Source organism: Poecilia formosa, unplaced genomic scaffold (assembly GCF_000485575.1).
Source record: "Poecilia formosa unplaced genomic scaffold, Poecilia_formosa-5.1.2 Scaffold19, whole genome shotgun sequence".
NCBI classification, from domain to species: Eukaryota; Metazoa; Chordata; class Actinopteri; order Cyprinodontiformes; family Poeciliidae; genus Poecilia; species Poecilia formosa.
In genome coordinates this window covers 2,177,215-2,201,990 of record NW_006799958.1, presented here as the reverse complement: position 1 = coordinate 2,201,990, position 24,776 = coordinate 2,177,215, and the positions used below count along the sequence as shown (strand labels likewise).

At 39.3% G+C, this 24,776-nt stretch overlaps 2 protein-coding genes across 2 annotated transcripts; one reads left to right on the top strand and one right to left on the bottom strand.

The window, feature by feature from the left end:
* The first annotated feature begins 1,850 nt into the window (after nt 1-1,850).
* Nucleotides 1,851-5,077, top strand: dnajc15 (DnaJ (Hsp40) homolog, subfamily C, member 15). Its single transcript, XM_007547228.2, has 6 exons — nt 1,851-1,995; nt 3,164-3,215; nt 3,407-3,480; nt 4,162-4,238; nt 4,316-4,386; nt 4,695-5,077. The coding sequence occupies exons 1-6, from the start codon at nt 1,894-1,896 to the stop codon at nt 4,763-4,765; spliced, it is 447 nt and encodes a 148-aa protein (XP_007547290.1). The 5' UTR covers nt 1,851-1,893; the 3' UTR covers nt 4,766-5,077.
* Nucleotides 5,078-5,465: 388 nt separating this feature from the next.
* sestd1 (SEC14 and spectrin domains 1) lies at nt 5,466-24,666 on the bottom strand. Its single transcript, XM_007547227.1, has 19 exons — nt 24,390-24,666; nt 21,061-21,130; nt 20,874-20,982; nt 20,703-20,793; nt 20,498-20,611; nt 16,690-16,803; nt 16,511-16,605; nt 16,367-16,422; nt 14,510-14,581; nt 13,727-13,884; nt 11,659-11,781; nt 10,787-10,981; nt 10,594-10,708; nt 10,346-10,511; nt 9,311-9,392; nt 9,073-9,195; nt 8,642-8,833; nt 7,611-7,714; nt 5,466-7,307 (listed from the first exon to the last, which is right to left on the bottom strand). The coding sequence occupies exons 2-19, from the start codon at nt 21,128-21,130 to the stop codon at nt 7,031-7,033; spliced, it is 2,256 nt and encodes a 751-aa protein (XP_007547289.1). The 5' UTR covers nt 24,390-24,666; the 3' UTR covers nt 5,466-7,030.
* Nucleotides 24,667-24,776: the final 110 nt, after the last annotated feature.

Here is a 24,776-nt window from a genome sequence, read left to right as displayed (position 1 = left end):
AGTCAAATATTTTGATTTTTTTCTAGTTTTCCAGCTCGAAAAGCAGCTATAAGAAGAGCAATAACAGAAATAACAATAGTAAATGCAATTTAACAAGTTATTATTTGTGGCGTTGGAAAAGAAAACAGGTGATCCAACTTAAAAAGATTGAGTTAATTTGTTAGTAATCAACTTAAGTTTATCTAAGGAAATTTATCAAGTTTATAATGTTGCCATGTTAAACAAAATATATTTGACAAACACAATTAGATTACATGTAATAAATTAACTATTTTTTTTAAGTTGGAGACCTATTCACTTTTTTCAGCATGTGAAAAGTTTCAATAAATAAATAAATATTATTTTATATAAATAAATTATGTGAAAAAATGTTTGAGGTTTCAATAAATAGAAAATGTCTTCAGTGGGGAAAAAAACTAATAATAAAACAATAAAAACTCTCAATGAACTATTGAATTTGAACTAAAATTATTGCTGCTTAATCATCTGAGAATTTTCCCAGAGTTGAATTATTTCTTCCTACATTTCATTATCCTGCAGATGCTTTGTAATGTCTAAACTACAGATACTTAAAAGATAATTAATTGTTCAGTGATGAAACCAGAACATTCACTCGTCTGAAATAAATTAAAAAGGTAATTCAGTACGTTCTTCTTGAATTATGACATTAACTATAGTAAAGGTAAATTAAAGAGTATTTTAATAACTTTCTTTCAATCCCTTAGAAATCTTCATCTTCTGAATTTACAATTTCAAATACCATATAAATGCTTTTATTTTTTCTTCTTGCAATTTAGGAGATGTTCAACATATTTACATAAGATGAAGCTACACTTATCAAAGCTGTCTACATGATAAATAAAACCCATAATTTCTTTCCTAAAAATGCTTCAGCCTTCAGCAAATTTCTAGGTGCAAATCAATTAAATATGACTGAAGATGCTATAAGGTATCTGGTATAGGTGTCTGTATTTCCAGGTAGCTCCTAGATGCGTGTTTGTGTAGAAGGTTTTTATCTGTCTCACATACAAACAAACTCATAATAAAGGCAAAATGTAGAATATTAAGAGGACATTCAGTTTCTGGCTCTTCAGTTGTTGTTTTTTTACATTAAAATTGATTCCTTAATAAAAATATAATAAATAAAGAGAGTGAGATGTTGAAATAAATCTGACATTATTGAATGAAATAGTATTGAAATTAATGAGAATTAATTACCATTGCATAAAGTGGTAACTTTAAAATGAATTAAAAGTTATTCTCTCTCACTTGCAGTTGGTTAACGTTTTTCTTAACATCAGTGGAAGTTTTATTTTTCTCTCAGCCTTTTAGCAAATTCAGAATGACATAATAGATAGCTTTTGTTCTTGCTTTCAGCTTTTTAAACCTTTTTTAATTTTATTTTTACAACTGATACAAAAAGGTACAATGAAAAACAAAAATCAGTTAATTTTTTATTGATATTATTATTTGTGTATATCTTTTCCATTACAAAGAATTGTCTTATTTAATGACTGAATTTCAGTAAATTAAGTTTTGATTTTATTTTTTATTGTTAATTCATTAATTCTGCTTGTTTTTTATTATTTAATTAATTACACATTTATTTATTTACTTGGCACACTGTACTTGTTCTGTGTTTTCAATTAATTCAATCTGTGAAAATTATTATTATATGACATTTTTTAAAAAAAGAAAACAAGTCAGAGGAAGCTGCTCCAAAGTGTCTTGCACAGGAGGAAAGGAAAGGAATCGCTTTAGGACTGTTTGAGAATGGGTTTGCGCACTAGCAGGAAGTGGCCATAAACATTTAAGCGGTGAATTTTATTTTGAAAGGGACGAGCGGATACACAATACAAAATGTGATATGAAACGTGACGTCAGGGAGGCAACATGGCGAAGACCGGCGCAGCAGCGGTGGATGAAATAATGCGATATGCCGAATATTCCCCTAAAACAAATATTAGGAGTGACGCAGAGATAGACAGACGGTTGGTAAGTGTCCGGGTTGTGGTCGGTGAGTCTTTTTAGCGTCTGTCAAATGAATATAGTGAGATTTAATGACAAAGTCTGTGGTAACCGCCGCGGTGACCGCTAACGGCGTCAAGCTCGGTTACATCAGAAACGTGTGTTCAGGTGAAGCAGCTTTAATTCAACGGTCAGAGTGTTTGGTGCAAAATTACTACCTAGGTTCTTGATGAGAAAACGTGTAATTTTTATCTGCCTGTTAATTTTTTTACATTAACGACTCTTTGAAGGTAATAATGCATGTTCGTGTCGTGACCTTTTTGTACATAAGATACTAAATACTGAACTCAAACTGAGTGAATTTCATGAAAAATAACATGCAGTAATCAGTCTTGTTGTAAAAAGTTTAAATATAAATTATATAATATTTATTTCCAGACTAAATTGTAATATACTAATTTGACCATGATTAAACTATATGTCATTATAGAGCACTCTGGACGTGTTTGAGGGTATTCAGAGTAATAGTCAGGGTTACTTTTCGGTCTTTAAGGTTTTTATGAAAGTGTTTTTAGATCTGGATAAGTCTGGAAAAATGTTACTGCTGTCAACAAGAAGGATGGAAATGAAAGCCAATTGAAACCATCTTCTGTGGCTGGGGGAATGAGCCAGACACTCAAAATGTGTATAATTGTAAATATTTGTTTCAAACTCAGTTTTGCTGTTTGTCTTTTATTTCCACTTTAAAACCGGAATGTGAGGTCTGCAGATCTGAGTCTGGAACAGGTTGACATTTAGACAGGGAAAATGTGTAGGAACGTCAAATAGTTTTACATAATGTTTCTTTGTTGCCTAATAAGTTTCTATTATTACATTTCTTCTCTTTCATTCACCCACTTAATAACCTGCGTTAATTTTATGAAGTTCATTTGGAGTTTATGCTTTTTTTTTTTTTTTAGGGAAACTGATGGCGGATGTGTAATTACACGAGTAAATATATTTGTTGAAGGCATAAAGAAAACACATCCTACGTCTGATTTACCTCTTTAGCCACTAAAACGTTATGGGATGGTAACATTAGGAATTTAATAGTGTGATAAAGATTGGTTGTTTTTTCAGGGTGAAGCGGATCACACTGTGGCAGAGCCTTCATATGGTGTGCTTACTTATCAGTTTAACCTTGTCTTGTTGACAGGGAGGGACTCTAATCGCAGTTGGCCTTGGTGTTGCTGCAGCGGGTTTTGCAGGTAAAAATAACTCATTGCCAGGTTGAAATAAATGTAGCCTGCTTTAAGAGTTATTCCTTTACTGCTAATGCCTGTGCTGCTGAAACCTTTATTGGTTAAATACAAACAGGTACAAGATCATTTTTTTCTGCCTTGTATTTTAAAATATTTGTTTATCCTGTTTTTTTTTTGTTTGTTTTTTTTGTCCCCAGGTCGTTATGCGTTCCAGCTGTGGAAGCCCCTGGGACAGGCTTTCTCTGAAACGGTCAAGAAGATGCCCTCAGCAGTAAGTAAAATATCACCTGAGCGTAGTTGTGATGTTCAGATGAGCTAAATATTTTGAGTTTCTCTCACTGAATAAAAAAAAAAATAGTAGTTCATCTCGTAAACGATGTTTTCATTAACGCTTATTATGCGCATTTTGAATTATTGTATAAAAAAAGGTTGATGGAAATGGTAAAATTGAAAATAACTAACTTAATGTTGCAAAAAAAGTTTCTACACTCGCTTAAAGTGGTTTGTGGTTGATGTGCTGAAGTGAAAATGGAAACACATTTGTTGAACAAGCTCTAATGAAGTAAATTTCCCCATCCACTGGAGAATCTTTGCCTTACCAGAGGCATGAAACTCAGAAAAAAATTATTTCAAACTTCCAGTTCAGAGGGGAGAGCTCTCTACATTTTTTAGAAATGTGTATTAAATTGTTAGTTTTCAACCTACTACATACTTAAGTGTTTAATATCTGACGAAATTACGCTTTGTGTAGCCTGGTTGATTCGCGCCAAACCAATAGATGGAAACACACCTAATAAGCATTTTTCATTTAGTTTTTTTTTTTTTAGTAACATTTTAGAAGTTTTCTTGAAAATTGTTACAGTCGTAGAAATTCTTGAAAAGTCTAAGAAGCAAACTTCAGTTTGCCGGTACGAGTCAGGACTCCAGCTCCAACCATCTTCTGTCCCCTCAGGGATTCTCGTCTTATTACAAAGGAGGTTTTGAGCAGAAGATGTCGAGGCGAGAGGCAGGCCTCATTCTGGGCGTCAGGTGAGCATTTGAGTTAGCATTTGTGCTAACACATGAGGCTAATGATAATAACAATAACCTTCATGTGTTGAATTCAGCCCAGCTGCCACAAAGACCAAAGTACGTGAGGCACATCGGAGGATCATGGTCCTAAATCACCCAGATAAAGGTAACTTTACACCATCTGCTCCATAGATGCTCCCTAAAACGAGCATTTTCACAAGATAGGAATACAAGGAAAGTAATCTATGAAACTGTCGAATTTAACTTTTTCTCCTATGAGTTGGTTGAACATCGTTGTTACTGTCTGACAAGTTTGTCTGACAGCTGCCTGTAGTTGAGTAGTTGAACAGAATGAATTTTACACTCATACCTTTGGAAATCCTGAATTTTAAATGTTACGTTGATAATTTTTCTTGAGCTTGTTCAAATGTCTTCAAGTGTCAAAGGCTCAGACTGAGTCATGTTTGTTTGTAGGCGGCTCTCCGTATCTCGCTGCAAAGATCAACGAGGCTAAAGACCTGATGGAAAAGGAGACTCGGCGATGACGCTCTGGGTCAGACTGTCAGCTCATTATTTCTGCTGCATCAACATTCACATCAGCACCACAGCAGGACCTCCTCTGAGTTTCATAGAAAACAAAGCAGAGGCTATAAGTAAAGCAGAAGAAAAGACGCTGCTTTTTTACTTATTGAAATGAAGTGTTGAAAGGAAATGAACGGGTTGGAGATGTAATGTTGCCTTCTAGTGGTTGCTGACTAAAATGTTGTGCTAGTTTATATTTTTTGTTCATAGCATTTTAATTTGAATGTACATATATTGGCATGTAAAGTGTTTAGTAAAGATGTACTTAAAAACATTGGAGTGAGAAATGTGTGTTTGTACAACAGTTTATTTAACTTACTGGGTGTTTAAATGGGCAACTTGCTTGATGTGAGATCAAATTTTAACAAAATGTTTGTTAAAAAAAAACACCTTCTCATATTTAAAGGGTTGATTTGTTGGTTTTAAATAACTTTAACAAAAATCAGTTTTTTTTTGTTTTTTTTGCCCATTTAAGTTCATATCTGCCAACCACAAGAGTTCAGCCAGCTGTCACTAAAGTGAGCTGTTTGTTGAAGGAAGCTCTATTGTTCAACAAACTCAGTGTGTTGAGCCCATGACACGGCTTTTCATTAATGATTTACTGCTTTGTGCATTTTCAGCATTCCTCCAAAATAAGACAAAAAAAAAAAAAAAACACCAAACAAGTTTCTCATATACTTTATTTAGAGGAGGATGTTGTGGTTTTTGCCATTGGACGGTAAAGACGGCGTTTAGCAGACACACTTACAGCAGCAGTTCCTAAGAAAAGACTAACCAGGAACGACAAATGTTGAACTTAAAACATATCAAATAAATAGAAGGAATTTGACCTTTTCAGAGGTTGCATGTCTGCATCTGATATCACGAACAAACGCGTCAGTTTCCCCACGCAGTCTGCAGTAACATTTGAACTGCTTTATATGTAGATACTGTTTCAGAAGCAGGAACGTAAGTGGAAACTCTGTCTGCTGCTATAGAACCGTAAAAACCCAGAGAAGCCTTCAGAAGGAAACATCCTCTCCAAGTCCAGCTGAAAGTTACACATGCTGAGCAGAATCCACTTAAAAATATTGTGCACTTTATACTGCAACTCAAGAATTGATCTGAGTGACAGAAACCTTCTCACCGACTCAACCACATTAAAGCTGGTTCTTAAAGTAAAAGTATGTGAGCAGAAAACGGGACCCACTGCATACATCTGCTTAGATTTCTACCACATAAGATGTCTCTACATTTTAGGTGTTGGCCAACAACGAGAACGACTCCAATTCTTCTGAAAAATCTTTATATTTAAAACCACAGAGATTCAGAAAACGAACAGCTGGATGGAACATGGTTTTAATTACTGCTGATATTTCAGATTTAAACTTGTAGTTTTAATTCATTTAAGCGTTGTTGGCTTAGTTTAAGAGTAAATAAGTGATGATAGAGTTTAATGAAAATCGCCAGTTTCTGACCTGCTGCTGTGAAGCCTTGACATCACTTGTTTACACACAAACTGCTCTCTTTGAATGAATGCTTGATTTGGACATTGTACTTTCTTAGATGCTGAAAAGCAAACAGACTACAGATATTGTCAAAAGTGTAAATGTTTCCCTTCAGCTGACTGAACATTGCTCTTTTTTTTCTCTTGAAATTCTCTGAGACTTGCCATCAAATTAGGTAACCTAGCTGCTATAAAAGAGTCCTAAAAGCAGAATGATGCTCAGCTTAAAGGACTCCAACCACGATGGCTTCTTTTCTGAAATCTGGAGAAAAAAAAAAAAGGACATTAGAAAGACCCACAGAGCAACAAGAAGACGGGTTAAGCACCATGGAAGATTTGCTCCAGTTGTAAATGAGGAGGAGGCAGCAGTGGCGTTAGGAGGACCTTAAACAACGATTCTCCTCCACAGAGCAGAAAGATGAGCTGCAATTATTCCAGTTTTCACTCTTTTTACTGTTTACAACCACCGATATCAGAGAAACGGCACAAGTCCTCAGTTTCTGTCGCAAAGAGTGAAAGAGCGACCGAGGAGAACGGCCCTTCATGTTTCTCTGCTTCCACGAGAGGTTATGCAGTGATGCTGAGAGGTTTTAATTTACAGAAACGGTCAGAAAAATGCAGACTTTATTTTGCAGCGGGAACACGAAGACGCTTCATGCCTCGGGAGAGAAGCGCTCCAGACGTCAGCAGCCCCTCACCGACAAGCTTCATTAAGGCTGCTCGGTTTGACGTCGGGCGTCCGCTAGCGGTCCTGCGTGGCTCGCTCCGAGTCTTCGTCCTGATGCTCCGCCTCCTTCTCCTCCTCGTCCTGCTCCTCTTTCTCGCTCAGTTCCTCCCCGATCACATCCAGCCTCCCCTCCAGGCCGTTGACGGCTTCCTGCTCCTGCTCCTCGTCCTCGTTGTTGAGAAGCCTGGCCTCCTGCAGCTGCAGCCGCCGCTCTTCGATCAGCAGGAGGCGCTCTCGAACCCCCTCCACCGTGGCTGCCGTGTCGCTGGGACTCCCAAAGAACTGCTCGCTCCTGAAATGACCACAGGTTTTAGTCATTTCATTTTTTTTTCCCCCTCTTCTTCCAAGAAGCAAATCATTGAACTGAATTGAATTGAATACATAAGTTATTTAAACTGTTGGAAATACACTTAAAGAAAAGCCATCTAATGCAACTTATTTTATTGTTAAAAATAAAACAAAACAAGAAGAAATGCTTTCAAAAGAATGAATGAAAAAAAAAGCTGAGGAACCTGATGCTCTGATCACACATTTGGAACATAAAGTAGAGCTATAGTTAAATAAGTGAAAGGTTAGTAAAGGTTTGGGTTTGTACCCGTCAGGGAAGATGATGGGCAAAGTGAGTCTGTCCAGCAGAGTTCTCCCTGAAGAGTCGACTTCATCCAGAGACTCCACCTCCACACGCACCTGCTGCAGCACCTGAAGCAAAATGGACAAAAATAAACATACAATCAAATTTAGACTTTAAAATAGGGGTGAAGCGGCATAGTGCAATCACAGGTTGGTATGTTTTCAGTTTTAAAGTCAGAGTTCAGTACATTTTAGTGACGTCTTTATATTTTGTTTATTCTGGCTGTACTCAAGGAATATTTTTCAAATTCGAAAAATGTTTTTGATTTTATTCTGTCTTAAACGTTAAAAAGGGGAACGTATAGAAGTGACTGAAGATTTGGTTTGGATTTTTCTTTAATTAAAATGATGAAAGCACTGCCAATGCCTGGATAGGAAGAATATATAACAATGTAACCCCTTAAAAATGGTCAGAGTGAGAGGTCAGACATTTTTCAAAAACATTGTGCCAAGAATTGAGAATAAAAAAGTACTGAGACACTAGGTTTTTTGTTAATCTAGTGTCCCAGCTGTACCTGAATGCAGCATGAGAAGAGGGCATGCTGGAATTAAGAAATATTGGCCACTATTTGGAAAGAGTGATAATAATAAGGCTCTGTGTTGTCTTGGTATACACACTTTTACTAAAGTGCTCCATGCAAATCATGCTAATATGAGACGCAACATTCAGCTTAAAATGTGAACCCAGTCAAATCTTTTTGTTTCTTTATTTTGAAACAGTATAATAATGGCAAACACTGTTATTCAGCCGTATGGAAATGAGCTAAAATCAGTAAAAGCTTTTAAAAATTAGGGCAATAATGAAAATATTTACAAAAACAATATAAGTTAACTAGTGAAGTGCTTAGCTTTATGTCAGAGGTCAAAGCAAAAAGAATCAACTAGTCAGTGAGACTCAAACAAACAGGAAGATGAATTCAGTCATTGAAACAGGTTTTCATTTCCCAATTATCATAAAATCCCAATGCGTTCGTCTCCTCTAGTTGTAAAACTCACCCTCTCCGCGGCGGTGTGGAAGTTCAGGGCCAGCTCCAGCCGCTGCTGCCTCTCGTCGGCGCTGACGGTGAACTGCTTCCACACCCGGTTGAGTCGCGGCAGAGTGTCGCCGGACGAGCGCGTCGTGCAGCGCAGCGACTGACAGAGGACCACGGTCGCCTGCAGAAGCTGGCGGCCGTAATCGTATGTGCTCTGCGAAGAAAAAAAAAAAGAAATAAAGTTTGAAAAGCAGAGCCAGTTAAAAAACTGATGTGTGATAAATAGAAGATCTAAAAATGATTTTGGCGCAGACAACCAACATGTCTCTATCTAGTACCAACATTAGGGACAGATTTTACTATATAGCAGCAATAAAACTTTCTAGTCTCAGTTTGTGGAAAGTTAAAATTTTCCACAAACATATTTTTAGTTTTTTCTATGGACTCTGTCACCTGAGCCACATCCACAAACTTCTTGTGTTTGTCCAACATGGTCCGTGTCTCCTGGGAGTCGTCTCCCAGCCTGACGTGTGTCTTCAACAAGGCGTCCAACAGCTCACCGAGCCACTCGACCGCCTGAACACACACACACACACACACGCGCACACATACAGAAAGATAATCATCTGATCAATACAGGAAATATACGTCAGTGTTTGAGTAATCGCTTTTAAATCCATACGCCTTTTACCTGCAGAGCATCTTCTTCACATTTAAACAGCTGAACCATCTGCAGCATCTTCAGCCTCCTCACATCCACCATGTCCTCACACCTGAAACACACACACACACACACACACACACACACACGCGCACACACACACACAGGTTCATTAAATGATTACTGAGTAAAACCACTGCTGTACTCAATAACTTCAGTTATGAACAGTAACATGTACAGATCAGAAAATGAAACTCTGCTGTGACTTTGTAACCCGGTTCGTACATTTTTCCCACATTCACTTTTCAAGTATTTTCAAGGTAAGTTTTCAAACTTTTCCAGCACCACACTTTGGAGATAAAATCAAGACAAATGACCTACAAATAAACCTGATAAATAATTCATGATTGTGATATTATTTATTACCGTTATTAATGTATTGTGATAGGATCTACATTCTACTGCAGGAACAAGATAAATTCAAATGACATTTTATGTTTTGTTGTCGGACCAGTCAGGTGGATAAGGGTGTGTGAGAGAGTGAGACATTTCAAAACACCGATTTAAATACAAAAAATAAAAATTGTCCAATTTCTGTGACAAAGTTTAGCATATGAAAATATAAGCCAACCTTTGTTTCAATTGCAAAGATCAACAAGTCATTGAGACATTAGGAATAATAAATATTCATTACATTGAAACGATTCAAACAAATTGTGTTAAATTAAATGCTTACATTACAGAAAGAAAGTTGCAAAAAAAATCTTTAAAATATAGTCTTGCTAGATTTTCTGTCATTTAGCAAAAATAAATAATTTTGGTAATTCTAGCTGACCCAAAACAAGAAAAGTTTATTCTGATTTAACTTCAAAACATTGGGAAAAAATGTGCATCCGTCTGAGTTCAACAGTAAATAACACGTTTAATCAAACGTTACACTACACTTTATTACAAAACCGTTCCATTAGGATATGAAAGACTTTCAAGCACTTTCTAAATATTGAAACTCAAGCATTTTCAAGGATTTCCAGCACTCTTCCATAAAGAGGAGGGGTGCAGAGCTACCTCTGCTTGCGGAGCTCCATCTCCTCCATCACAGCCTGAACGTGCTGGACGTTGTCCTGCTGCTCTCCGGGCGGGCTCTCCGCCTCCTCCAGAGCCCACGATGCCTGGCCGCACATCTGCTCCAGCACCAGCGTCCCCTTCTGACGGAGCGAGGACAGGCCTGCTTCTGCACGGGGCGAGAACAGGCGGAGGGGGGTTAGCGTCACTGAGGACGGCGAGGGGAAGATGCGTTCGCTCGGAGAACAAACCAACAGTCTGCAGTTTCTCCTCCAGCAGTTTGAGGTTTTGCTGAATGGACGCCCCGTCGGCGGGGGACACGTCGGCACAGAGCATGCCCAGGAGGCCGTCCAGCTGCTGAGACAACTGCGGACACAGAGTGCGGGGTCGGTCAGGCGTGTCGGCCTCGGACAGCTGGAATGCGCGTGGCGCAGTCGGCGTTACCTCCTGCGTGGTGCTGTGGAAGGCGTGCGCCGCCTGCAGGACGTTCTGGCGCGTCTCCAGCTGGGACGCCTGGCTGTAGCAGACGTCGCTCAGCTGCTGCTGCAGCGCCTTCAGCTCCACCACCTCCTCCTCTTCACCAGCGCTGAGCAGGGCAGCGATCTGTTGGTTCAGCTCCACGTACACCGCGAACCACTCCTGAACACGCAGAGAGAGAGAGACAGAGACAGAGAGAGAGACAGAGACAGAGAGACAGAGAGAGAGACAGAGAGAGAGAGAGAGAGACAGAGAGAGAGAAAGAGAGAGGCGGTTCGCATGAAACCACGGAAACGACGCAAACATCCACCTCAGGCTGCTGAACGTTTACCAAAAAACTTACCTAAATATTTGTAGCATTTGGTAAATCTCTTTAATTTGAACATAAACACTAACTTCAGTTTTAATTCATGAACATGAATTTTGCTGTCAAATAAGCTTGTCGCAATAAGCAATCGATCAATTAATTGCCTAATAAATTAAAATGAGCTGCTTAATTTCCATTCTGGTGATTCACATTTTTTGAAGGGCAATTTTATAATCCATTTTATTTATGGCTTTAGCTATTAGTGGTTTTTATTTCTGTTTTATTTTGGTGTTTTATTTTGAGTATTTAAGATACCTTCCAGTCCCAGTGTGAAGTGTTCTTTACAAAATAAAAGTTTACTGGTGTTTGAGACCAATAAAGTAATATATTACTTGAAAATGGTCTCAAATCAAGAGTTTTATTCATCGCAATAATTGCTGGGACAATTTAACGTCCAGCAAAATTAGTCGTCATGCCAGGCCTGCTGTCACTGGAGGTAAACACTGAGTTTGAGAGACGTGTGTTTTCCTACACTGTGCTGACTCTCGATCTCTTCGTGTTTCTGCTGCAGAGCCTGCGCCGCTCGCATCGAGTCGCCGATCGTTTGTTGAGTCTTCAGCAGCTCTGAACCGGGACCCTGCAGCCAGTTCACCACCTGATGAAAAACAGATGGGAAAAAAAAAGAAAAACATACATGCTGATCTTATCTGTGGGTATTTAACTCAATATTTATTTCATTTCAAATAAAACTGTCAAAACGTAGCAGAGTGAGACACAGGCAGCAAAACCAGGTGCCTTCCCATTAAAGCATCATACATTGTTAATGTTAGCATCGATGTCGATCACACGCCAGGCGCATCGTAGCTTTCATACTAAGTGAACTGGATTTACGTGGAGGTCTCCATATTTTTTTAACCACTCAAAGTGCTTTATGTCTGTCAGCAGATTCATCCGACACATTAGTAGCATTTGTGGGGTTCAGTCAGTAGGCAGGCTAACAGGATGTCCATTAAAACACGCCAAGCATCCTCCTCCAGAGGGAGTTAAAAAAAAGGTGCAGTAGTTCACATGAGCAACCAGCAGGGGGCTCTGGTGCTCTACCTGCTGCTCTGTGAGTAATCCACTTCACTACAGACGAGTGAATGAACTCAAAGCGTTTTGAGGGACCGCTCCACTCGTTTTGCTGTCTTAGCTTAGCAGTTTGAACACAATCGGTCTTGAAAGTCACTGGTAAAAGTTTTAATAAAGTCAATCTATTTTACTTTTTGATAAAGCCAGTTAAAACTGTGATTACAGGCTGTTTGAATTTAGAGTTTAATCTAAAGTGACACCGTTACCGTCACCATCAACGTCACAAATTGGCGTAATGCATTTACGCCAATTTTACTTTAAAAAGGCAAGTTAAACTAATAGGAGGATAAGGTTTGCAAGGTTTGAGCTGAAATTAAAGCAAAATGAATTTTTCTGCCGTTTTCATGTTTGTTTAGAAAAAGCGGATTTCTGGTTCCCTTTTAGATTCACTCATGAGGTTTCTGCATGAAGAAAACTACACAGACTCATCATAACTGTGTTAACTAAGGTGAAATACTCATGGTATCAGACTAAATGGCAACATCTGCAGATGTTTGGTTGCTTTCCTGTCAGAATCCTGAGTTAATTGTGTTTATCAGGTCAGTGGCGCCTTAAGCAGCACACAAACACGACCACAGTTCGATCCAGAACTAGGCCAACCCCCTCCCCCCCCACCGCCTCACATCCTCTTAAGCTATTGGGCGACTTATTGTGGTTACTATAGCAACCCCAGGCTCATTTCCAAGATGATGTTGTTACCCATCAGCCCCTGTGGCTGTAAGACCTTCAGTCAGCAGAGAATACTGTTCTTGTGCTGAAAAGCTGCGCCGTTTCTGAGAGTTGAAGGTTAAAACTGATGAATACACAGAGGAATGAATGCTGCAGCATCCGCCTGACACGATTACACATTTATAACCTGTTCAAAAACATAACTCTGACTTTTAAAAGGCGTATGAGGATGAGAAAAATTAATATAGTGAAGTGATTGCAGGTTGGATTTTCATTTTATATGATTTCTGCACATCTTTCCAGCATTAATTTTTCAGTCCTTTCAACTAAGAAAAGAAAGAGAAAGAGAGAAAGAAAGGAAAACAAAAAGTAAGGAGGACAGACAAGGAAAGAAGGAATTCAGGGTTTTCCCCAGTGTATTATAAGCCTGGCGGGCCACCAGGCTTTACTTGTGCCCCCACCAGGCTGAGTATTGTTTATTTAAAGGACAAAAAAGAAGAAAGGGATGACACAAGGAATGAAAAAAGGGAAACTAAAAGAGCAGGAGGCCATGTGGCTGGATGGAGAGAATGAAGTTTACATCGAAGGAAGGACTCAAGAAAATGAAATGGATACATAGAAGAACAAGCGAACGAGGAGAAAAGTATAGAAATACAAATGTTTTCATATTTATATGCTCCTTTTCTGAACTGATCCAGAAAACACTTGAACCAGATCATTTTATATGCTGGGCCCCTGCTGTGATTTTCTACCAGTTTCATTTGTCCTGGTTCTCTCTGTAAAACGGCAGCGTTCGTTACCTGCATGACCTTGGTGTGGATCTCGTCCAGCTGCGCTCTCTTGTTCCGCTGCCTGCACAGCTCCTGGTACTTGGTGTACTGCTCCCTGAGCGAGTCCAGCAGCTTCGTCACCTGAGGCTGAGCCAGCAGCTCCTCCTCCATGGGGCACCAAGCTGGAGCTGGGAGAGACAGACACCAGAATCGATCACGCCCGTGTTTGAAACAGGTTTTAGTGACAACATCGTCAGATGGAGAGACGGGAATTCATTAAAGACTGAACGCTGCGTGTAATGAACCACTTAAGTACTATTAATTTATCTATTTTTCAATGACACACTGTTGCACAGCTATAAAGCACTTTGGGGAAACAACTAAACATTTATCCTGACCATTTTTTTTCTTTAAGCCCCATAATGTAAGAAAAACAAGGATAAGCAGACTAGCTATGACAATTAGCTTAAGTTAGCATTCTAATTTTAACAACTATTACCTCAAAAGTTGAAATGGAAAAAAATCTCTGACTCAACTTTGTTAGTTAATTTAAAACACTGCTTTAACTTAATATAATTAATAACTTGGCAGAATGCAGTTACAGATGACTTGCACAATTAAGCTAGCAGACAGTTGCTAAAGCTAGCAACTAGCTTTAACAGTAGGTGGTGTTAAATGACTTTCATGTTTCCTAAAGCAATAATAAAATAAATTTATACAGCACCAATTTATTTTGCGTCACACAGTAAGTAAAAATAAACCCTGATTTCTCTCAGGTCCGAGGCAGCCATTTTTTTTTTATTGGTTCCTCACCTGCCTGCCCTCCTCCTCCTCCCTCTGAGCCGTTGAAGCGGCGCTGCTGCAGCTCCGACAGCAGCTCGTGACCTGCACACACACACAGAAGTTCAAACAATAAAGGACTTTACAAAAAGATAAATAAATAAAAATATGGGAAACAATGAGGGGTCAGTGTTTGTTTACATGCCGTTACATTATGACAGAAGCTTGTGAATGGAGGATGGTGGTACCACAAACAAAGACTCATTTAACCTCTGGCCAACACACACAAGCCAGTCCTTTCAATGAGCACGTCCACACAGCATATGCAGATGATGTTAGTGGCTGTTTGGCGTCAGGTTTGGTGTCAAACTAGTCTGTTGGTGTCGAACACCTCAGAGTCAGCACTGGCAACATGAGAAGGGAGACGCTGTCTGGCTGTTCAGACTCATTTTAGCTTCACTATGCAAAGCTATGCAAAGCTCACATTATCATTAATTCTGCATGCTACCAAAAAAAACCCTAACAAAGAATGTCAGGTTGCCAGGTTTTATAAAGACGCAATTGGATTTTACAGCAGGACAATGATCTGAAGCACAGCAGGAAATCCATCTTTGAATGGCTAAAAATGATTTAAAAACAAGACAAGGTTCTGCAGCCCACACTTAAATGAGATTGCGACGCTCTGACATAACCATAAAGAAGCTGTTTGTGCTAGAAAATCCTCTCGCATGGCTGAATTAAAATAATTCTGCAAAGAATAGAGGGCCAAGGTGGTAAATGCTTGATTCCAATCTCTCCTGCCAAGGACGGCACAGCCAGTTCCCCTAACGAATGAAATAATCCTTTAGCAGCAGCTTTAGTTTACTGATAATAAAACTGGTTTCATGTTTTGAAAAACTTGAACGTCATGAAAAGAAAAGCAAAAACAGGAGAGATCTCTAAGGAATGTGTCCATTTTTGGCAATGGGAAGTGTCTGTGTTACTGATTTTCATAGTTTCATTGATAATTCAATCTGCCATGCTTTTGTAAAGTAATTATTGTGATTCTGTGAGAATAAAGCTTGTTTTTGTCTTGAGGACAAAGAAATAATTGTTCAGTGAAGCATCATGTCTGTGCTTCATTATGAGGGATATTTCATCCTCACATTGCTCGCCCGACCTTGATGCAGTTGATCATTTGGCTCTTTGAATCACTGAGGAGTGTTGCTGTAGAAAAGTGGGTCATTAATAAGAACAGAGCTGTTCTCTGTCATTGTTACCTTAAAACCTCCCATAAAACCATGATAAAATACCTAAACAACTTTTGATTGTGACCTTAAGAAATCTATCAATTTTTGTTCTGGATTCTTTGCCATACACATATCAACTCTTTATTTTCTAATTCCATTCATAATCTTGCAGTTATTACATGCTTTCTGCAGGTTTTAAAGACCATTACAAATGGAAATGTACCAAAAAAATGCAAATAAATAAATCGTATGGGTTGGCAACAGGAGTAAGCCAATAGCAAAGACGAATATTGTTCCGTCAACTAATGATAAATTTGCATTTACACGTGATGGATGCAAAAAAAAAAGACAGCTAGCTCGCTAGCAAACGTATGTTAGCAGCAAGTTAGCGGTAGCTGCAGTGGAGACGTCTGCATGCAAGTCAAACTTTCGAAGAAAACTACATGGGATTTATCAGATTAAATAGTCCTATCACAACAATAAATGAATTAAAGGTCAACTCATTACTTTTTCCCTTCAAATTTAAGACATTTGAATGCCTTACTTTTATATACATGAATAAAATGTGAAGACTCTGTATTAGTTGAAATGTTTACACCACTGGAAATCTGTTGGACCCAACGTAAAACTGGTTTACATTCAGAAAGAAAATAATACTTACCAGTCTGGAGGACAGTTTCAGGATCAAAGGATGGCAAGAGAGCTCCATCAGTAGATCTACAAAGATAAAACAGAGCGTCTACTTCAAAACTGTAGCTGTGTGTGACTGGATACATGTCCGAGGATCCTGGGGGAGACTGCCTACTTGTCTTTGTCCACCGAGGCGCTCTTCTCACTGTCGTTAATGATCGTTAGCTCGTCCAGAAGAGACGTCGACTCCATTGTGAACTTCTCAAAAACCTGAAATAAAAGACAAATAAATGAGGTGCTATCAACATGCAGCGAGCTGTAAAAGTAGACGTCATTTACATATATTTCACTTACCAGCCTCTTGTTGAGCCAGTCGCTGTGGTCGTAGTCCAGACTTCCTCCGAAATCGTCCGTCAGCTGGCACGGTTCGATGTAGCGAGTGAGCTTATTGGCCGAAACCAGGATCACCTGAATCGACGAATAAAGGTTGACAACAGCTGGTGATACTTTTGTTGAATGAAAGTAACGCCATGCGGTACAGTTACATATAAAGTTTGCTCTCAAAGTCTCAAATCATAAATTCAACCATAATTTCACAGAGAAATAAGGGAAGGAAAATCTGAACTGCGTTTAAGACTATTTTATTGGATACGTTTTATATTTTTATCTTTTCGCGTTTCCCAATTTCCATCTGTTTAATGATTTTTCTAATTTCATTCAAGAGGGTAACATTACACAAAGAACACGTCTCCAAGAAAAAATAAAGTATATGATTTTTCTTTTCTACTTCTGTAAGCACTAAAAAAAATCTTTTTCAATTTCTTGAAATTAAGTGGATTTTATTATTATGCTCTAAAACTTAAAAAAGTGAAAAGTGTAGCATTTACTTGGGATTTCCTTGGATTTTTTTTCAATGAGTGCACATAAACAGCGCATTTGTTCAGTACATAAGTTTACAGCACGGTCACTAACTTGATTATTACAACAACAACAGGGGCTACTTTAAATATAATACCATAAAAAAACAACAATTCAAAACCAAAATAATTGTTCAATAATAAGAAGACAGACAGCAAATTCTGCTCAGATTTCTTATTTTTTCTCTTCTTAAACAGCCATCATTGGTAGGGCCAGACATTCTCTCTTCCGTTTCATTTCATCTTTGCTCACTTATGGAAAAACTAGGTTTAAATATGTACTTTTCCAAACAAGCCTCTATTACACATCCCATAACAGCAGCAGGCTGTGAACAGAGCAAACCTAATTACAGCTTTTATAACAACTTGAAGGCATTTATTGCTCCCTCACATCTGTTTTCTTCCTTTACTTAATAACTGTTATTAATTTTCTGCTCACGCCTGAATCACATTCCCTGGGACTCGGCTTTGCAGCGGAGCAGCAGATTGTTCTCTTTTGGGTTGTTCAGCAAACGCATTCGAGAGGCCGGGGATAATAAGAGACTGTGTGGATATCCCAAAATCATAGGGGAACTTTAGGAGATCCCGTGGCGCTCCACTAAATTCTCCAGAATCATAACTTAAGACACGGTTGTGATGTTGATCGTATGTAATAACTCTGGACTTCTGCTCCTTGGTTCTCCAAGTCGTTATTCTGATTCCTTCAACAGCAACTACTGACTAAATAGATCGTCTTTGTTTTCATCATATTCATAAACAACTCTCAAAAAAAAAAAAAATCTTAAAATCCATCATTGCAGCTGCATAACTGCACAATGGAAACATTGAGAACATTCCAGTCAAGTCAGGCAGATATGTGTGAAATAAGAAGCGGCTACTTGCCTGAACTCGCAACACTCAGAGCAACAATAAAATACATTTTCCTTTAAATTGCGCTACATTTATAAGAAAGATGCAGGCTGAGCAGCAGAGGTGAGTGTTAGAGTTTAGCCTGTGAAAAACAAACGTAACCCATTCTGCCAATGTGAAAAGAGCTATTCTGCAATAATAGTCGGAGTCAGTAACAAAGAGGAAATCCTCACATAATTACAGTTCATCAAACTGTTTACATGACAGTTTGGGACACTTTAACCAAACCTTAATAAAGCCAAGCAGCCCTATTCGTTGTTTGGGTCTTTATTAGAGCCACTTCGTTAATCATTGACCCAGTTACTGCAAAATGCTTTAAACCAACTTTTTTTCTTTCTACAAAAAAAAACTTACAGATATTTTTCTTGGATCAAACTCTACATTATGTTGGTTTGTTTGACCCAAAATACAATTCTTGTGATCCACAGTTCTTGGATCACAAGATGAACTTTTGCCTCAGAGTCTCTGACGGTTTCCTAATCTGAAAACAGAGCACACTGTGTTTCAACTTGGCCTGCAAGCTTTAAGAATTATAACAGAAAGAAAAAAAGAGAAAAACAAGCTCACCTTTGAGTTAACGCCAACTTTAGACAGTAACCTTGTTTTCTTTTTTTCCCCTCATTTTCACATGAATAGCATCTGCAGTAAGTCTGGCTCAGAAATAAACCTGGAAGAGACAGCTGGTGGAGAGTCTGTCTTCCAGTTGTCACGGCAGAAGATGCCAGCAGTAAACCTGGACTCCAACCAGAGAGTGTGAGAGTGTTTTTGATATAAGTGCTGGGTCAGACGCTACAGCAGCTGTACAACCCGCTGTGTCAACCACGACGGCTCTCCATAGCTGAGATGAGTCACATTTCAGCAGCGTCACTGGGGTCTCCATATCTAGCAGCTGTGCATGTTTGCTTCTGCCCAGGAATGGACAGAGGACAAAGACGCCCAGAGACACAGCAGAATGATTCCACCAACAGTTTGTTACGACTCTCAAAACGTATGTTTTTGTTTTGTTTTCAGCAAATCGAATCGACCCAAATAGTGGGATATACATTTCTGTTGCTCTAGAGCTTGAATTTAACCCTTTGCTGCTCACGGACAACTCCGGTTCGGTTTAAAAACAGGGTCACCTTCATGTCCACCGTGACGGATTATCTTTCCGTAACTACTTCCAAGTCGCCACACAACACCAGCCGACTTGATCCGGTTACCGTGGCAACGATCGCCGAGCCAACACGGCTGCGGAAATTTGGGTCAGTAAGACTACAGATCTGTATCAGCAAAACCATCTGTCTTTTGGTCGAGGTGGTGACGAAAAAAATCACACAGGAACACACACAAACACACACTGCAGTGTCATCTGAGGGGTACGGCAGTGATACTAAAGGCTAACACACACGCATACGCGCGCACGCACGCACACACGCACACACACGAGTCAAATTGTTCGATATTGTTCAACAAGACAACTTAGATAAGAGAACTCCAGAGAGAACAAGGGGATTTTTAAAAAAATATAAAACAGAAAAGCTGTTTTCATTTGCTTTAAACAGGATCCAGGAACGTCCCACAAGAGCTGGAGTTTTAGAGGAGCTCAGTTATTTGCTTCTCGTCAAACTTAATTAAATCCTTTCTCTTGCCTCTTTTTCCTGCCAATAACTCATCATCATCGAACACAAAATGCTCTCTGTGCTCCAGTGCAACCGCTCAACTAACAGATTAGACGAAGCAGAGATAATCGTTGTTATTCCCATCATCTGTCATAATGTAATTACTGATCAATGTATCTCACCAGTTTTAATGAAACACCCACCAAAAATATCTAACACCAAAGAACAACGCTTGAAAACAAATTCCTCAGATTTTACAGAATAAAAACACTTTATTTTGAGGGAACAAGAACAAGAACCCAAAATTAGGGAAAAGATGAACCAGAAATCACAGGAAATGATGGTCTCGGCAAAACCCAACAGTTATCATCTAAATAAAGAAAACACCCAGAAGCTAAAGAAATATGGAGTTTGTTCTTTTCTAATTTTAGGCACCACAATGGCAGAAAAAAAACCCATCAATATCCTGTAAAAATATTATTCTTTTAAATTTTCTGTTTAATTCTTCTTCTTCTCATTTGCGTAGAAACCAGAACATTATTGCCCCCTATCAGGTTGAATTCAGTATTGCACACCTAGATCTTGAAACACTCAGGGATGAACTACAATTTCATTACAATGTGTTATGCTTGTATTTTTTTCATGTCTGGTGTTTACTTTCCAAATACCATCCAAGCATAAAAGAACTAAAAGCTGGTATTGCGGTTTTGCTTTTAGAAGGTGAGACTCTCTTACCTCAAAGCCCAGGCGATCTTTCTCCTTCCAGAAACAGAAGTGGGTGACCTTCTTATCCCAGAATTCATCAGGCTTCACCACACAGACCAGCGACACCTCGGCTGGGATGACGTTCTGAAACCCCACCCACACACCACCATCATTAAAAACCCACAAAAAAGCTACCAGACGTCTGACCCTGGAAGAAGGTTTAACGTATTTCCACCTGCAGCATGAGGACCACCGTCTTCACGATGTTCCACTGAGACCGCCGGCCGTCCACGATCACAGTGAAACCCCGAGCCTTGCACTTGTCACTGGAAGTGGGAAACGGGAGTTTAGCTTCAACAAGGACTCACAGAAACACTTTAGGCTAGCTTGGCTAGCATGCCTGTACCTGGGGATGCTGAGCAAGTAGTCCAGAGTGGCGCTAAGTTCCTCCATGCTGGTCTGGTCCGAGTTGAGGGGGATGGTCAGGATCAGACCACTGCGCCGGTCCTTGCCTCCTGTCACAGACGCCCAGACAGGTTAGGTCGCTGAAGGCAAGATTTGGGATTAAAGCAACATGACGACAAGTTTATTACCTGAGAGGAAGGCCAGCTTCTTTTTTAGGATGGGGAGGATGGAGCTCGCTTCCATGGTGACGCCAGACATCTGGAGAGACATGAGAGACTTCAACCAAAACGCCAACTGACAAGACGAAACTCTTGGTGCTGAGATTACTAACGTACAGCAGGAATTGTTCAGAGGGAATAAGACAACATACACAGGGCACAACAACAACGATGTTTCTGGGATTGAGGAGACATTCGAGTAGCTGAAGTCACATTAAGCTAAAAAATAGAAAATGCTTCACTCTATTCATATCCTTGGTGGAAAAAGAAATAAATCCTCCACTTCAGACAATTAAACTTTCATACACAAATCAGTCGGCCAGCGATTATAATTCCTGTTCAGTGCCTGAGTTTAATCTAAGGACTCCCACCACATCAATCAACAGCTTCCATGTTTTTACAGTCAACTTAAATAAAAATGATATTAAGGTTTGGCACATAGTTTCAGATGCACAAACAGAGATAATCTTGTAATTTCTTAATTTTCTGTTGTATTCAGAATACTACCACTACCAAGGATGCTGCAGCACATTTTCCTCCTTACTGCGTTTGGAAAAAGCCATCATCTCAAAGCAAAACCAGCCTCATCATCTTATTTTTCTTCCCAGCCTCAACTTCAATTGATGCCCGAGCAGCTCATTGGAAATGACTATTAATTTCACTACTTGTTTTGATTTTATCTTCAGATGCCCTCCTGTTACACACTTTATTTCAGGAAGGAATGAACAACTCTTTGGGTCTTTAACAGCAAAGAGAAATTAAGATTGATTTGGTTGGTCATTGAACACATCATGAACACTGTGATGAGCTAAAATAATCAGCGATCATCATTTAAAGCAAACTGCTCAAGGATCAGCTTTTAAAACTTTGAATCTCTAAATAACTAAAGGAAAACAAACAAAACATCCAGCATCATAGCCTGACTTGTGATGAAATTTTAGTTTATAAAACTACAGAAGGCAGAAAACATCCATGATTTTGATGAAAAATCTCATAATTTTCTATAAATATTTATGCTCTGCGGGCTTTTGTTGTCTGTCAAAACTGAGTGAGTCAGCTGTCAAATGTGTACAAAGGGCTTTGAGTGTAATATCTGTGGTGAAGACCTCAAAAGATAAACACCCTGAGTAAGACGGGGGATGAGTGCGTCTCAGCTCATCACCTGAAACCACCTGCAAAGAAAAGCGCTCAAAACACAGAGAGACGTGACAGATGTTTAAAGACCTGTGGGGAAAAAAAACACAAGTGTCACCTTTTCTCCTGTGAGGTTCGGAGTTGAAGAACAGAACCAAGTTCATAAGTGACAAACCATGAAAAGATGGTTTGAGTTTCTACAAAGAATATTTGACACACATCAGAGCAGCTGAAGTGCTGAACAAATAAGGCAGGGACAGTTCTGTTATTTTTCCCAAAACAGATTTCCTCCCAGCTGGCGATCCTCCCGGCAGATTCCAGTTGCTGGCTCCGGTTTGTCTGTGATTTACTGCCTGTTTAATCAGGTTGTTTTCTTTTCTTTTTTTTTCCAGGTCGCACTCAGCAGTCTGACCATAAATCAGCAGGTTTGTGTTTCTGTTGGTTTAGTGGCTGGTGAAACATCTGTGCTGCTCTACTGCTCACCCTGCACTTTTCATCTGTCAATTATTTCTCCTGCCTACTGTCATCGTCTTTGAAGGTAGTCATTGTAGCAGGGTAATAGTGAATTATCAAATATCATGTCTCAGCAAGTGGTCTGGAGACATGATCCCTTCAAAACTCATAGATTGCGATTTTCTCTTTATAATTGTAAGCTGCTGGCTCTTAATTTTACTATTAAAGGCCAGGCTTAACACTTGAATTGCTGTCGTTCCAAATTTACATATCATACCAGTCACACTGTGGAAAGTAAAAAGGATTGCAGCCCATCACTCTTATTAGGATAATCCTGCTTTAAAACTACGATTAGTATATCCGTGAAGCATTAAACTGCAGGCTGGAAACCAGAGCTGATAGCCCAACTAATTAAGCAGATAATATCAGCCTGTTATATTCGAGGGACAAAAGCATGGCAAAAAAAACTATCTCTATGTATCAAAACAACATAAGAATAAAAACATACTATTACCTGTAAAAATAATGTTATTTTATGTTTTCAGCAGTAGAAAAAGCACAAAACCAAAGGCCTGGTTGAACTGACTGACGGGTTCTTAACTATTTTTAAAAGGATTGAATGATTCATCCAAACCCATCGGGGAGGAAAGTTGTTCCACAGCCTGCAGGCCACAACCTGAAGAGAATGAGCTCCTTTACTCATACGCCTTGTAGGTGTATAAATTGTGATAACAGCGCAGATAGTCCATACAGAAAAATTAATCATCAAATTATTGATTTAATCCAAAGTTTCCTGTTTTAGTGATTACAGTGAAGTATTTTTTGTATGTTTTTGACCACTTAGTGCCCTTGCTACCAAACAAATGTACCGTTACTCTCCGAGTCCGACAACTCAGCATAAAACTAGCAACTACACATTTCTCAAGCTCACTTTAGAAATGGTTTATTAGCTTTGGGGAAGCATGCTAAGAACCGTGAGTGATGCTATTCGTTTTGTTATTTTGTTTCATGCTGTCCATTAACCAAGATAAAAAAAATCAAGCACATGCATTTGTTGACATCACATGAGGTATAAGTTGCCTTCATTTCTCTTTGTTTGCATGTTTTCATTCAAATCAATACTTCAAAATGTGTTTACCCGTGCTAGCTTTTCAGCTTGGTTTATGTGCCTTTTGATATGTCACAGACCCAAATACACACAAAGAAGTAAAAACTGCTTTTTCTTCAGTGCGCTTTTGAGGAAACTTAGCATTTACGGAAATCCTGAAGGGGAAAGCTATGCTTAACTACCAAGCTGTGTTTTTATTATCTTTGTACATTTGTAAGTGAAAGAAAATTTTCACTAGTTTCTTTAACTATTTGAATACTGGCCCCAATGTGGCCCTATATATTTATTTCAACCCCCCGTTTTTTTGTTTTTTTGTTGTTGTTTTTTAGACTATTAGGGTTAATTTTGGTGTTACTGCAGCACTCAGGCTATCCTGTTGCAGCAGGGCTTCACCTTGGTCTGCGTTCCTGCAGTCTCCCTGCAGCATGGCTCGGCCCAACACGTCTCGGCTCGGCTCGTTTCAGCCCGACCCAGCGACACAATGACCTACATTCTGCAGCCACATACTGCGGTGGCTGCGGGTGTAAACCTCCATCATCACGGCGCCCACCCGCCCACCACCGACAACTTCAACAATGAGTATCGATCCGGTGGCTTTTCTTACCTTTTGGTCAAATCCGCAGCATTTTCCACTGTCCCAAATTTTCTCCTCCCAGTCCTCCTCCTCCTTTTTCTTGTCTTCTTTTTGCCCTTCACTCCTGTCGCTCTCCTTCTTCTTCTTCTTCTTCTTCCAGAGTCTCACTAACCAGCAGAAACGACTCGCGTTTTTTATATATAAAAATGTACAAATGTACTGAAATCCTTAGTTTGCTCCCTCCTCTCCTTCTACAACAGTAAAGCCACACACAAACCAGGAGGTGGAGCCCGTCGCACTGCGCAGACTCAGTAAAGTCAAATCAAAAATTCCAACTTCCGGTGTTACGTCGAATTCTGGACCCGTTGTGTTTTCAGTAATATGACTCAAGGAGGCGCTGTTCCTTCATACATCTGC